The sequence below is a fragment of the Pholcus phalangioides genome, unplaced genomic scaffold (assembly GCF_987345545.1).
Source record: "Pholcus phalangioides strain wild (caught in Gottingen) unplaced genomic scaffold, Ppha-v1.0 ptg000002l_1, whole genome shotgun sequence".
NCBI classification, from domain to species: Eukaryota; Metazoa; Arthropoda; class Arachnida; order Araneae; family Pholcidae; genus Pholcus; species Pholcus phalangioides.
Genome location: NW_028301595.1, coordinates 2,044,074 through 2,059,690, shown reverse-complemented (window position 1 = coordinate 2,059,690; position 15,617 = coordinate 2,044,074). Strand labels below are relative to the sequence as shown.

Below are 15,617 nucleotides of genomic sequence, written 5' to 3'. Positions count from 1 at the left end.
TTCGTGAAACTATTCCAGGATAGAGGGATTGACCCTCGTACTCTGCATATCCGTACGCCATCTATACGTCATTGAAAGAATTTCATCTTGAAAAAGCAATTCAAATCATCAGGGAATAATTGAGCAGGCTACTAAGGCCATCATAACAGTTAAACGGTTAAGAAACATCGTGAACTAACAGTGATTTAGGACCGCGGATTGACATTTCAGCTAATAAGATATCAGCTATAACTCTGAAAAAAAGATCTGCCGTGTCATCTTTGATTTAATTTCTTTTCTTCTGTGAATATGATTTAGAAATACTTTTTTTCAATAAAATTGTTTGAATGAAATCAATCAAATAAATGATATTATTCACAAATGATAAATTCGTTTTCCTCAAACGCATTTAGAAATGTTCGGACCAGAAAGTATCCGACAAGAGCGTCTTCTCAACATTCACCCGAACTTTGCCACCGAGTTCAAAGGTGTCCAAGTCATTGATCGCTCTCCTGTTGAGTTTTTCCTGGAGGAAAGTGGTGCTAATTGTGTCCAAGAACCCTTCGGACATCCAGGTGGAAGAAGCTGTCGTCAATTTGGCCACCGAGCATCAGATAAACATCATGAAGACGTATTACATTCAGGGCAACTACGTCCCCATTTACAACAAGACTCTCGTGAACATCATCGATGACAGTTACAAGACAACCAGAGGTATTTATCCTATATGTTAAAATATTGTAGAAGGTTATTCGAAACTACGCAGAAAAAAAATTATTCTGAAGGGAGATAGAAAACATTATAGAGAAAGATGTCCTCTCCACTTGTTCATACACTGAAAATACGTATCAAGGAAGAAATATTCCATCTGCTTCTATAGCGTAGTGGTAGCGCACTTGTCCAGAATTCGAAATGGAGTGGGTTCGTTTCCGAGGAAAGGCGGAGGTGAATTTTTTTCCAAAAAAAGGCTACAGTTTGCATAAGTTTCGTTGGTTCGCAAATGTGAGGCACGAATGCGAGCCGATCTCCCGTTAAAATGTCTCAACACAGAGAGCAACAGGCCTACAATGACATAAACATTCAATCATTACACTTCACTCATAGTTAGAAAAATATATGGCAGCAGCATAGTTTTTTTTAGCGTGTATGCTGAAAGGCTTTTCCAGCATGACTTCTCTTAACCGCTTATATTCCCTTCGGGGACAGAGTGGGAGTCATGTTCTGGTTTGGTGGTGGCAGCAGTATAACAAGCATTACAGAAACAAAGTTTACGTTAGGTTCACAACATATACACACACATTCCAACATGGAGGAGGTGCATACGTGTTTGAATAGAACAATCAGCCCCGCTTTATCGGATTCCAATGATTCCAGCACACAATATCTGAATATGCGGGAAACAATTCAATTGTCATTTCACAACACGTTAGTATAGTTTGAAAATAGAAAACTGATGGAGGGTCAATATATATTAATAAAGCTTCTCGAATAAATCATTCATTAAAAATGTCATTGGGAAAGTCAACGCCCTCTATTGGCTCAACGGAGAACAAAACTAAAATAATTAAATGCACGTATTTTAAGACAACTTGAATACTTGGAAGCCAGTAACAACTCTCAAATGAATTTATCTTAATGGAAAATGTGTTACTAGATTAATTTCAAATGTTTTATTCAATAAAAGCATTATGTGTACAGTGGTTGATGTGTATTAACAGTAAATTTCCGAAGCGTAATATTTGACTAGGCGCGGAAATAAGTCGTTAAGAAATTATTATATCAGTGGAGAACTCTTTAACATTGCCTCAATGGAAGAAATTTTGGTGTTGGAGGATTTCATCCGGTTAAGCGGGAAATTCTTTATCCGATGAAGCGGGAACGACTGGTAGTCAACAAAAAACCCACCGTTTTCAGTGTATCTTATTACACTGCTCAACGACAAAATTGTAAATTGACCAATTCGTATGGATATGATGCTGTTAAAAACGAAAATGAATGACAAAACTGATAATTGGCTCTAGTTTTTATTTTTTAAGTGTTTGATTGTGAATAATTGTAATGCAGTAAATGTAATGGGAAGAAAAATCCACTCCTACCAGAGGCAGTGTCGTCCTAAGGCATGAGCCCAACCGAGGACGACCAAAGCCTCCTAGAAATACCTAGAAGTAGTATCTAGGAGGCTTTGGGACGACCCGGGGGCTTCACAAAAATGAGATCTGGTTGAAATTTTCGAGAATTTGCCAAGTAGAGCCTCAGAAAAATGACTTGGCCCTGGGGTCCAGGATGCTATTAAGACGGCCCTGACCAGAGGAGTAATAACTAGCTGAGAGAAGAAAGAGGCATATTATACAGAAGAGGTTACGCAGCTGTTTCATATTTCGTTGCTGTAAATTAATATGTCGACTTTATTTACAAATTTTTATTGTGTGTAAATGTTTTATGGTAAATGTTTATGGTAAATGTTATGGTAAATGTTTTATGGTAAATGTTTATGGTAAATGTTATGGTAAATGTTTTATGGTAAATGTTTATGGTAAATGTTATGGTAAATGTTTTATGGTAAATGTTTATGGTAAATGTTATGGTAAATGTTTTATGGTAAATGTTTATGGTAAATGTTATGGTAAATGTTTTATGGTAAATGTTTATGGTAAATGTTATGGTAAATGTTTATGGTAAATGTTATGGTAAATGTTTTATGTGTATATGTTTATGGCTTGGTGATCTCATTTCCTCATTTTAGAATGCTTCGAGTTTAAGTGAACTGTCTTGACAGTTTTTTCATGGCATACGCAGATACGCAAGGAAGGGGTAAGGGTACCTCCAGAGCCGAGATTATGGTGTATTTTATTTCTGCACTGAAAAAAGGAAACCCCCCCCCCCCCACCAATGGGCAGGAAGAAAAAAGTTGAAACCCCTCCCCATTGAGAAAATCTTGGCTGTAGATTTGTGATGAGGTAACCCTTTCTCTCCATTCAGAAACAAGTGATTGCGTCACTGATTGAAACGATGTATCGCCATTATTTTGCATGTCGAATCGGAGACAAAGATATAAATCACGGACACTGAATATTGTTTTCAACACTGTGCCAGCAGCTTGTGAAATTGGATTAATAGTAAAGGTCGTTCAATGCTTCCTTTGCTGTGCCGATGATTTGGAAATAATTCACAAATCATTAAACGGACTGCTATTTCTGTGTGATACAACCTATTCGGCAAGGAATTTCTAAAACGAAGTGGAGAAACATAGCCTATCCAAACAACCCCTCAGGCATTTGACCTGTTCTACGTGGTGAAAGTCTATCTACTTCGGAAACACCAAAAGTGTATCACTACGAACTGTGATGCCGGCGATTGTCCTTCAAATGATTCTGACTTTTCCTGAGGCGATGAACACAGTTAGAGATTCCATCAGGGTATTTCTGACGTCGAAAAAATATATCAAAAGAAATGGAGCCCGGTAATGTTGGGAGAATGCTGCTGAACAATCAAGACAGGCACTCTATAGACACACAGTACAAAAGTATAGGTAGGCAGTTAGTATCACTCTCTGTGTCCCACACCTCCTATTAAAGTACAATTTCACCACACATCAACTCACTCCGATCACATGGCCATACGGCAATTTACCACCGATGGAGTTGGGTTGGAAATGAAGGCGCCATCTATAGGTGGTCGTCTCAAGTTTATTTGAGAAAATACCTTGTTATCTATGTTTTTCCCCAAGATCGAACCTATATACTGGACTGGACGGCAACCTTCATGGCAACCCACTACTACTCCTTAACCGTACATGCATCCCGTACACATTCCTCTACGGAATTTCTAATGAATTGGTACATGCCGGCATGTGCGTGCACGTGTTGTGAACCTAACGCAAAGTTTATTTCTGTGTAAGACTTGTTATGTGTAGTGCTGCCATCTGCTATAAATTTTTCTAACTATGAGGGAAGTGTAATGACTGAGTAATTGTACTCTTTGCAAGCCTGTTGCAATCTGTGGCGAGACTTTTTAACGGAGACATGTACTCGCATTCGCGCCTCGAAATTGGGAACCACAGAAAACTAATTTCAGCAGACGGTAGGGTTCGAACCGGGTCCTCACGAGGTTCTTCTACTGCACATAGACGCAATGTATTGCGAATTCAAGTTAGCAAATTCAAAAATAAATTTCTGAAAATCAGCGAAATAGTACAGAACGTTCCAATAATGAGCCCGTAAACGGAGAATTAACTCGCTGAACTGTTGGAGAGAAGAAGGAGGACCGTGTTCTTCTATGGCTGGCGGGGAGGACATTTTAATCAATACGATGCGGGAAAAAGAAATAAAATCTGTGGTAAAAAAGCCAGTGCCCAGAGGAATGTTTCGTATTGCTCTCTCTCTCTCTCCTGTTTCAAAATGAGTGGCCTCGAAAGGACGATCAGTTTTCGATTAAAGAAAAACCAAAACTGATCGTCTCTGAAGTTGATGCCGGAGTAAATAAAAAAAAAACAATGCGGCATCAAAATACGGCACGTGTCTATCTACTTTTTCGACATATTTGAAAAATCGGACTAAGTTAAAATTTCCGTGTCGTGAAAATTCACCGCCATCGCTAGGAAAATTTACTGACATGAGTTCGTCATGAGTAAATGATTGAGTAAGCAAGTGAATGAATGAATGAGTGAAATCGGCCTGTCACTAGAGCTAGCTCGCTTTCGCTCACTCACTCAAAAGATCACTCAGTCAATCACTAGATAGCTAATTCTATCACTCACTCACGGGCCGCTCCCTCTGCCACTCATTCTGTCACTCGCTCACTGACTTGATCTCTCTGTCGCTCATATTCTGTCAGTCACTCACTAGATCCCTCAGTCCATCACTGGATAGCTCATCATGACACTTATTCTATCTCTAGGTCGCTCACTCACTACTGTGTCATTTACTGATTCACTCCCTCGGTCATCTCTCGCTCGCTGACTCGTGGTTGTTGGTGAATTTTCTTGGCGATGAATTGCATGGCGATGCGTTGTTGTCGGTGAATTTTCTGTAAACCAAAATGTTTAAAGTTCAAACAGCAGTTACAGGATCCCATGGAAAAAAGACTACACATTCAAATTTTCAAGACGTGGCTGTAGCTGTCTTTACAGGGTAGCAATTCATTCAATACATTTTCCAGAAACACACATGTTTTCGGGACATTCATCCCCGAAATGTGCAAGTTTCCAGCCCACTTATATGAGAAAACAGCATCTGTGATTTTGTAAATCTTTCCAGCATTGCACGCACTTTAGTACGCGCATGTTTTTAGAGCAGTGGTTCTCAAATTGTGGGTCGCGACCCCCTGGGGCCCACGCGAATAAACTAAGGGGGGGGGGGTCGCGAGAGATTATCCGAAATAAAAAAGTCCAAATAAGAAATTTCTATTCATTTTTTGCGACGTAAAAAAAACTGTGTCAAAACAATACCTTTACTCAATTGAACTACTTACTATGTATTATGTAATGCAATTTCATCAAATTGTATTTGCAATCATTATATCAAGTTAATACTTATACAGTTTGACTTGGACAGAATCATCCGATTTCGAAATTATATTGATATTTTTTAGAATTAAAAAAAGAAAAAAAAAACAGTCAATAAGTAATATAAAGCGGAGAAATGTCGCGCGTATAAACGAACAATATTATTAATGGTTTTGAAAGTTATTTCATCTGAAATACAGTACTATGGACTACTACCCTACAGTACTACCCTAAACAACAGAATGCGAACTGCAAGAATACTGTAATATGCCTAAATGGACGAAAATGGGACACACGATAGTAAGGTTCTGAGGTACAGAAATATTGAAGAATAATTTTATTTCATTCCACAAATCTGTGGTGTTTGGTCAGAACATGATAAGTCCAAAATCACATTTTTGCGATATAAACAAATCATTGCCATTTAAAAATCAAAAATAAAGCGTACACACAAATACAAATAAAAATATCATACGTCAGCATGTTGTTTATCCGTATGTATTTGTGCATTTATCTCACTTCTAATTAGTTATAATTAGCAAGACTTACTACTAGATCAAAAAGCTATTTTTTGGAGATATCATGTTGTGACCAAACACCACAGAAATTTCAACCGAAAGAAAAAGGCGTTTTTTTTGAGACGACACATTTACTAGCCAAAAGTCGGGAATGTCCTGGAAAACACTACGGCTATGGTTTTTATGACCTAAAAACCCACAGAATATGCTCCACAAAAAAATTCATTTATGACATAATAAAACTAAATATATGCCGTAAAACCTAAAATATGCTTTTATAAACAGGATGACCATATTTCCTCAAGAAAAATACGAGAAATTACTGGAAATCGCTAATCCCCCCTTGTCAAAAAATGATGCCAAAGGTACACAAATAAAATTACCAATAGTTGCTAATATCACAGAAAAATCCTCAATCCTAGCGAAAAACCATGTCAAAGCATGGGCGGAAATACAGAGAGGGGGGCTTGAGGCCCCAGCTTCAAAAGTGGAGTCGATTGATCTAATGTATATGTGTATATATGAATTGACATCAACATCATTGTGCCTCCCCCAGCAATAATGATCATGGCCCCCAAGACTTCCAAGTCTATCTCCGCCTGTGAGTCAAAGACAAGTAAAATTGCCAATTATTGCTAGAATCACCAAAATGAAGCTAGGTAAGAGAGCTTGGCGGGGGGGGGGGAATTCCTCTTCACATTATTGCAATATGAAAATATGCCTTAAATTGGCTTCTCGATACACACTAAATCACCGGGCAAATTAAAATGTGTTAATAAATGCCAGGAGCTTGGATAATAAGAAAGATTTTTTAGAAACTACGATAGTTGTGGAGGGCTTGGATCATATAGCCATTACAGAATTTTGGGCAAACGATGGGGATGAATCCTTCTTACACATCTCAGGATACGATACTTTTTTGAGAAATAGATCTGATAGGAAAGGGGGTGGAGTGTTGATATACGTGAAATCTTGTTTGAAGGCTAGAGAGTGTAACGTGCGGAGAAATGATATTGAAACCATATGGGTTGAACTTGAGAACAAAAGACGTCATAAGCTTATTGTTGGGGTTTGTTACAATCCACCGAATAGGGATCAAAACTACAGCGCCAAATTGCATGATGAAATTTCCTACATGTGTAAGCGTAAGAGGGTTCTCATATACTAGGCGATTTCAATTACCCAGGTATTGATTGGGAGAACCTTTCATCTGGAAATCAGTATGAAAGAGACTTTCTTAAGTTGGTGCTCGAAAATCTTTTGTATCAGCATGTATCAGAAGCCACTAGGGGTACTGCTATTTTGGATTTAGTTCTTACTAGTTCTGAGGATCTAGTTGAACATGTTTCGGTGGGGGGAAGAGTTTTCTTCCAGTGATCATCGCATCGTCAGATTTCACTGTAACTTTTCCTCGGGTAAGGTTAGTAACAAAAGACTGGTTCCTTGTTTTCGGAGAACTAACTTTGATGTTTTGAGAAGAAGGTTAGCATAGTTTTCAAAGACCGGTTGGAATCAGTAGGGGTGGTAAGTCAATGGGAAGAATTTAGTACGAAGCTGTCCTCTGTTTTGCACGACGTCATACCCTTTGTTCGAAAAAAGCGTGTTTGTACATCGCACCCTCTATGGTTCACGGATAGCGTGCGGAACCTTTATCTTGAAAAGAAAAGGGCATCCAGAGAGTATAAAAGTGGACGAGGTGACCTATCATTGTTTACTGATAAAAGAAGACTGTTGAAAAAAGCGATAAGGGATAGCAAAAAGGAAGTTGAATCTAGGTTGGCAGATAACATTGGCTCTGACCCAAAATCATTTTTTCGATGCGTCAATAATGGATGTAAGGGGACAGTGGGCCCTCTCTCCATAGGAGGCTCTAGGGTAGAGAGCAATGTAGGCATGTGTAGTGCTTTCAATGCCTTTTTCGCGTCGGTTTTTAATGGAGATAATAATATTTGATATACGGGTGTTGCATGGGGGTAATAAAACCCTCAACGATATTCAAGTAGAAGTCCTGGAGGTCCTAAATCTTCTAAGAAATGTATGTGCAAGCAAAGCACCAGGATCAGATGATATCTATCCCAGGGTCCTCAGGGAATGTGCTAATGAATTGTTGGGGCCAGTCGCACAGATATACAGGAGTAGTGTTTAGTGTTGCTGAGGGCATCGTCTCGAGAGATTGGAAACTGGCTAACGTTGTTCCGATATTTAAGAAGGGTAGTAGAGAAGCGGTGTCAAATTATCGTCCAGTGAGTTTGACGAGCTCCCTCTCGAAAATTTTGGAAATTATCATCAAAAGGCAGTTTGTGAAGTGGATAGACGAGAATAATGTATTGTCGGATAATCAGCATGGGTTCAGGAAGGGGAAGTCATGTGTAACTAACCTCCTTTGCCTCTATGATCACGTGACTAAGGCTTTGGGTAAGAGCAAAAACGTCGACGTTGTTTACCTTGATTTCCAGAAGGCATTCGATCGGGTCCACCATGGAAAACTCTTGAAGCGTTTACACGAGATTGGAATTGGGGGCAACTTGCTGAATTGGATAGAATCGTGGTTAAGAGATAGGTCGCAACGAGTTGTGGTGAACGGGGAATTCTCTCGTTGGACAGACGTCACAAGTGGAGTTCCTCAGGGAAGTGTCCTTGGCCCCATACTTTTTTCACTTTTTATCGATAAACTCGATCAGGGTATCGATGGGATTACTAGCAAATTCGCAGATGATGTGAAGCTAATGGGGGTAATCGGGAATGAAAGCGATAGGGAGTTGCTCCAGACGAACTTAAACAGGATTGCAGCATGGGCAAATGAATGGAGCATGACGTTTAGCGTTGATAAGTGCATGGTCGCGCATTTTGGTTCGAACAACCCACGGTTCTCTTACGAGTTGAATGGTGTCACTGTCTCGGATGCAACTAGGCTCACCGATTTGGGAATTCTCATTGACGAGCGACTTAGGTTTTCTGAACATTGTTCAGCGGTGGTCAAAAAATCGAATAGAATGCTTGGTCTCATTTTCAAAAAGGTCTCTTCGCGTTCTCCTAAAGTCATTCTTTCGCTTTTTCGAGGCTTAGTTCCTCCTGGACTGGAGTATGCTGTAAGGTTTTGGAGGCCATACCTACAGAGGGACATAGATTTGGTTGAAGGGGTGCAGAGAAGAGTTACGCGTGTCCTTATTGGCACGAAGGGCTTGAGTTATGAAGAGAGACTTCATTTTTTGAATATGTTTACATTGGATGACCGCAGGTGTCGAGGTGATATGATCGAAGTGTTTAAAATTTTCAATGGGATGGATAGGATGGACCATGAACTTTTAGTACACCGCCAATCGACTGCTTTTACAAGGGGACACCAGTATCGATTGGTGAGGGACAATGCAAGGTTATGGTGTCGCAGGGAATTTTTCTCTAATAGGGTTGTTAATAAATGGAATAGCTTACCCCCGGAGGTAGTAAATTGTAACACAATTGACACGTTTAAAAAGAAATACGATAAACATGTTGGGGTAAATCGAGAAGCTCTATCCATTCTTAGAATAAGACAACCATAAGTATTTTTTATGGGCATTGTGTAATATTTTATCATGTATATGTATTGTTTATAATTTTTGTTAATTGCATTTTTAATTGGGTTGCTGTATTTTTGAAATATATGACAATCATATTTTTATGGGCATCTTTTTATCAGCCACCTCGTTGGGCATTTTGCCTGTTGTGGCGTTGTATTTGTATTGCGAGGATCATAAAAAATGTCCTAAAATGACAGATAATCATCAGGAAATGCTCTATCGCGGAAAAATAGTGAAATATGCGAAATGCATAAAAAATATGCTGGCATATAGAAATCTTACGAAGGTTTTTAGCAACTGGCTGTTGCGAAAATGAATTTTTTGGAAAGAGAAAATTCAACTGCCTTTGTGCGGGGAAGTGAACCCACGTCCTTTCAATATCCGGGTGAACGCCCTAGACTACAGAGGCAACGAATCTCAATCTTTTCTTGGAGCTCGTGTGCACTGAACAGGACCGTACATGGTCGGCCGGACCTCACTCGGGCCAAAGCTCACAACTGCCGACGCTGCCACCAGATGGCGACTTATGCGAGGATGACATCACTCTCCGCTACCATACGATGGTTTTTAACAACTGGCTATTGCGAAGACGTGGGTTCGAATCCCCGCACAAAGGCAGTTGAATTTTCTCTTTCAAAAAATTCATCTTCGCAACAGACAGTTCTTAAAAAATTTCGTATGGTAGACGGGGAGTGACGTCATCCTTGCATAGAAATCTTAGCCCTAACCGGGACTTATGGTAACCTGAATTTGGGTGGGGGGAGGTCGCCTATACATATCTTGTTTAAAGGTTGGGGTCGTGGTTAAAAACATTTGGGAACCACTGCGTTAAGAGCGTTAAAATTCGAAAATCGGAAATTCCTTTATAACGAAATTTCGTTTGTAGCGAAGTGATTTCTTTAGTCTCAGAATTCGTTATAACGGAATTCGACTGTAATACAAATTTTGTGGGGAATGGAGGGGGAAAAGTCGCCCCCCTCGGCCTTCCCCCTGGTTCCGCGGTGGAGTGACGTTTCCGGATGTGCTAAACTGCTTAAATTTGTCCATTTCAGTGTTCTATTACTGATGAAATATTTCTATTAGAGTTTTCGCTCCAACGACCTTATCGATATACCTTATCAGCATGCACAGATGGATCAAAAATAAAACTTTGGGACTAGCCTGGCCTATGTCATATTTGAAGGAGAGAACATTTTATATCAAGATAAAATAAAATTGTCAGATAATATACCTCAGTTTTTATGGCAGAATTGCTTGCAATAAAGTTGACAATTGAAAAGTAATTGAACTAGGATTATCTGGAATTGATATCTATAGCGACTCGATGTCAGCTTTAGAAAAATTGAAATCATTAAAGAAGACAGATAATATTATCAAAAATATTAGACAACTGCAAGAAAAGATCAGGATAAGACTACATTGGGTAAAATTGGCTCCTTGGTAATTTTTTTCTCCCCTTTTTTCTGTATTCCTCATTTCTGACTAATAAAGTATTGTATGAAGAAGAAGAAAAAAGCCCATGTAGGCAACACTCGCAATGAGCTCGTAGACAGATTGGCTAAAGAAAGTACGACGAAGACTACCATCGATATTCACTGCAAATATTCAAAGTTCCAGGTTCGAACCTTATTAAATCTTGACAACATGATCCAGTGGCAACACCTATGGGACATATCACTTATACCCGAAGGTAAGCTGTAGCAGGATTAAAGGCAACTTTTATGTTAACCAGATACTGACCGAATACGGCGCTTTTGGTTATTATCAAGGGTGGAGAGATGACTCGGGTGTATTTTGGGGTGAAAGGTGTGCAAGAAGAAGGCATTACGTTTACGATTGCCGTTACTGGAAAAGTGAAAGAGAGACAATCATACCTCCGGATAAAAGATATCTCGATATATTAACTCTTTTAAGAAACAAGGAAATTCAGGAATTTTACATAAGAGTCATCAGAAAATCAATGGAGATATACCTCGAATATTGGTGAGGAATAGTGGAGGTGGAGAAGAAAAAAGAAGAGAATTTTTCCTAACTATATTGCGAATAGCGTGTGAATACTGAATTATGTGACATTTTGATTAAAGTTTTACATTTTTAAGTTATCCCATAAGATTATGGGCTTATATTTAGTATTTATTTTTACAGAGCGAATTTGTTGTTTCGCATAGTGTATAATCTTCTCTTTATAAAACCATGAAATTATTATTATTATTATTATTATTTTATTTATTTTTATTTCATTATTTTCATTTATTTATTTTTCCTCGCGCTGTTCGCTTTGATGGTGTTTTTGAAACTGTCTAGAGCCTTATGTGATCTTTCGTGTGTTTTTTTTCTTTTAATATTGTTCCCGGCGATTTGGATAGGAAGCTCCGGGATATCTCGCTACAAATTAGTAGCAACTAAGATAGTCCCACCCCGGGACTTCATAAATTTTGATCTATTTTTTGTCGAAGCCCTGATTTCCATGTTCCTCCATCCTTTGTTATTTATTCAATAATTTCAATAATTTTGTTTATTGTTGCGCGATTGATTTTGATATAATTTTACTTTTGTTTGTTGTTTTTCGATATAGAGTTGGAGAAGTAAACGGAAAGGGGGGGGGGAATGAAATAAAAATAGGTAGCTTAAATAACCTAAAAAAAGGGGGGGGGAAATATTATTTTTTAGAGATAGCTCTAAGAAAATTGGACTTTTTGTGTTGAGAGGGATTGATCTTGAAAAATGTTGAACTTCAGGACCCGCTGTATGCCTCTAGGGGCGGGACAGCAATATATTATTGATTGATTATCGATAATCATAATTAGATATCTGAAATTAAATAGAGAGTCAGTATAGTTAGTATAGTAGAACCTCGTTAAGTCGTCACTCACGTTATCGAAAACTTATGATTGTTTGAGCTCAGTGTCGTCAGTTTTGATGTGCAATAGTGTGAAAATCGTATAAATTCAAAGTAATGTGGCATTTAATTAAAATATGAATCAAAATCAGAATATCATACATTAACAAAATTTATAGATTACGGAAAAAACGGAACTTTTAACTTTTTGAGCTTTTAGTATTCAACTCATTATGGTAAAATACACTGGTACACTGGTGATTTATACTAGTAATTTTTAATTTAGACTAATCAGAGTAACTGTTTGAGAATAGTTGGCTTTTCTCCTTAACAGAACTGTTGCACATTAATTTCACATATCCATGACATTTAATTTCAGTGCTTCGAATTCTTCATCAGTAGTTCATGATACAATTATAAAGTAATCTCGAGGGGATAATTAATCTCGAAAGTAATCTCCCCGGGGCAGGGAAAAAAAGACAATAAAAGATTCAACTTGGGTAAATATGTCTGGTTTTTCAACAAAGATATTGTGTTTAAATTTGAAGCTCCAAATTAGGGGGGGGGTCCATGCAGAAATCGGGTCCAGCTCGAACAGTCAATAACGTTTTAAGAACTTTAGTTTTTTAGTTGGCAAATTAATTTCCTCAGCGTAGCATTCGTTACTTGAGCACTTTTGAACTCGTGGCAATGCTGCTATCAAGTTCTTTCTTTAAAGGACGTATAAAACTAATACGTCCCCCTCTCTCAAATTTTCCGTAGTGACGAGTTAACCGAAATTACCGACGAGTAAACGTGGTTTTATGAACATTGTTGTCTATGAAAGCCGGACGGGACCGAAGAAAAACGGCTACTTAACCAGAGTGACGACTTATTAGGGTGACGCCTTAACGTAGTTTTACTGTAGTTTCCAGCCAGGACATGATAGAAAAATTATTAGTTACAAATTATATTTTCGAGAGAATTCCTTCACGATATGTTAACACAGAGAGCCGGGGTTCATGTTTACTTTCATCTCCGTTGATGGTTCGCTCCATAAATTCGTCGGTTGTTGAACGTTCCCGGCAACTGCTGTCTTGTCTGTCAGAAAAATAATAATAGTAACCAGGGTTCACAGTGTTCGGCAATAGTAGTTCTCGTGTTGCCAAAACTCGAAACAGAAATTCCCAAAAGAATGTAAACAAGGAAGAGGGAGAGATTTTTAAATGTAAGTAAGTGAGGAAAACGGGAGACAAAAATAACCTGAAAGATTCCGAAAGTTTGTCTAACGGAGGAGCCCCAATCTCGGATAAACATTATGAAGTTCTCTGTCCCTCGAGTGAAATTCTTCAAGACAATATATGGCATCTTGTACTTGTATATGTACAGAGTAAAATCTCATCGATATACTCAGCAAATAGCTCGTAAGATATCGATTAGGTGAGACAACGAACTCGATAGTTATTTATTTGCTCTCTGGTGATAATTATGAATAAAACGGTCGATGAGAATCTACAGTAAAACTCGGTTATAACGGCACCTCGGCTGTAACGTGAATATTTTTTAGTCCAAACTGATTCTCATGGAGAATAATGTTAATGAAAGGCTAACCTTAATCGGTTTTTAACAACTGGCTGTTGCGAAGATGAATTTTTGGAAAAATTTTCCAAAAATTCATCTTTGCAAAAGCCAGTTGTTAAAAACCTTCGTAATGTTAATGAATCTTGCTTATAACGTCGATGTAAAGCAACCACCTAAGATATAACGACAAATTTTTCGTCACTTTTTGTTTCTGTTTCAATGACGTCTTCCCAAGAAATTTCTTAGATCAAAGCTAATTTAATCAAACCGTTTATAATTGATCAATATAAAGCTTTTTTTTTCTTTGTATTTATGTTACAAAGAAATTTTACATACAGATGGATTGTATCATGTGGTTGTATTATTGTTGTAATATAGATTCTAGACTGTTATTCATAGAAAACGTGAATATATTGTTATTAGATCTTATGTAATTATTTGTATGATTGATTGTATGGTATAGATTCATTATTTTTGGAGCGGTGTATCTATAACTCTTTTGAAATAACGTTTTATTTGTTTTTGGCACTTTATATATGTTATTTAATCTAGATGACGTTCTATTTTGTTTCATTTCTAACCAATTATTGTTTAAGAATGAAAATTTTATTAGTCTATAAACATAGTTTTGTCTTATAGTTAGCTTATGGCATTCTGTTTTGTTGATGTTTATTGTGGTGCTTGTTATTTGGGATCTTATCTCGTTATATATATTACCTAGTTTTTGTATATCTGTTTGATATGCACCTCCCCAAGCAGTGATTCCATATGTTACTATTGAATATATCCAAGCATAAAATAAATCTTTTAGAAAGTTATTGTCTATTGTGTCTCTTAGTCTATAAAGAATTGCTGCATATATTATTAATTTTTTTATTATTTTTTCACACTGTGATTTCCATTTTAAATCATCTTGTATTATTATTCCTAGGTAGTTGTATTCATGTACTCTTTCAATTTCTTGACAGTTACATTGTAATATATGTTGACATGAACAATGATCATGAATTTTTATACTTAAATTTGCCAAACTATTTATGTTTCTTGTTTTCAAGCATATGTATTTAGTTTTCTGTATGTTTAGTTTTAGTTTATTTTTCTTGAGCCAGTTACTGATTTTAAATAGGTCCTCTTCAACTTTTTTTATTAAATTTGTAATTTCAGTGTCTTCAACATACAGTACCGTATCGTCTGCGAATGAGATTAATTTACCATTTATGTTGAGTTTGAATATATCATTTATGTAAATGAGAAACAATATCGGGCCAAGCACAGATCTCTGGGGGACGCCTTTTTTTACTTCTATGAATGTACTCATTTCTTCACCTATTTTAACTGATTGTTTCCTATTAGAATAGTATGATTTAAACCAGCTCAATATGTTTCCACGTATACCAGCTGATGACAATTTTCCTGTGAGTATCTCTAAATCTACATAGTCAAAGGCTCTTTTTAAATCCAGAAATATCGTTATAGAAAATTTATTGCAGTTGAACCCGGTATTTAAATAATTGCACAGTTCTAAGATGGCCATTTCTGTATTCTTACTTTTCTGAAACCCATATTGGTTAGGAGCTAAATAATGCTGATAATTAAGAAAATCTACGAGCTGTTTTTTTATGCACTTTTCTATTACTTTTGATAATATTGGAAGAATT

The 15,617-nt window shown here is 37.4% G+C and overlaps 1 protein-coding gene across 2 annotated transcripts in view; it reads left to right on the top strand.

Annotated features, from left to right (window-relative positions):
* Window positions 1-15,617, top strand: part of LOC149089052 (guanylate cyclase 32E-like) — a 270,710-nt gene that overhangs the window by 159,526 nt on the left and 95,567 nt on the right. For both annotated transcript variants that reach the window (XM_089236936.1, XM_089236943.1), the window contains one exon: window positions 393-693. In XM_089236936.1, the coding sequence (XP_089093062.1) occupies window positions 393-693 (301 nt within the window). The remainder of the gene's footprint in view (window positions 1-392; window positions 694-15,617) is intronic.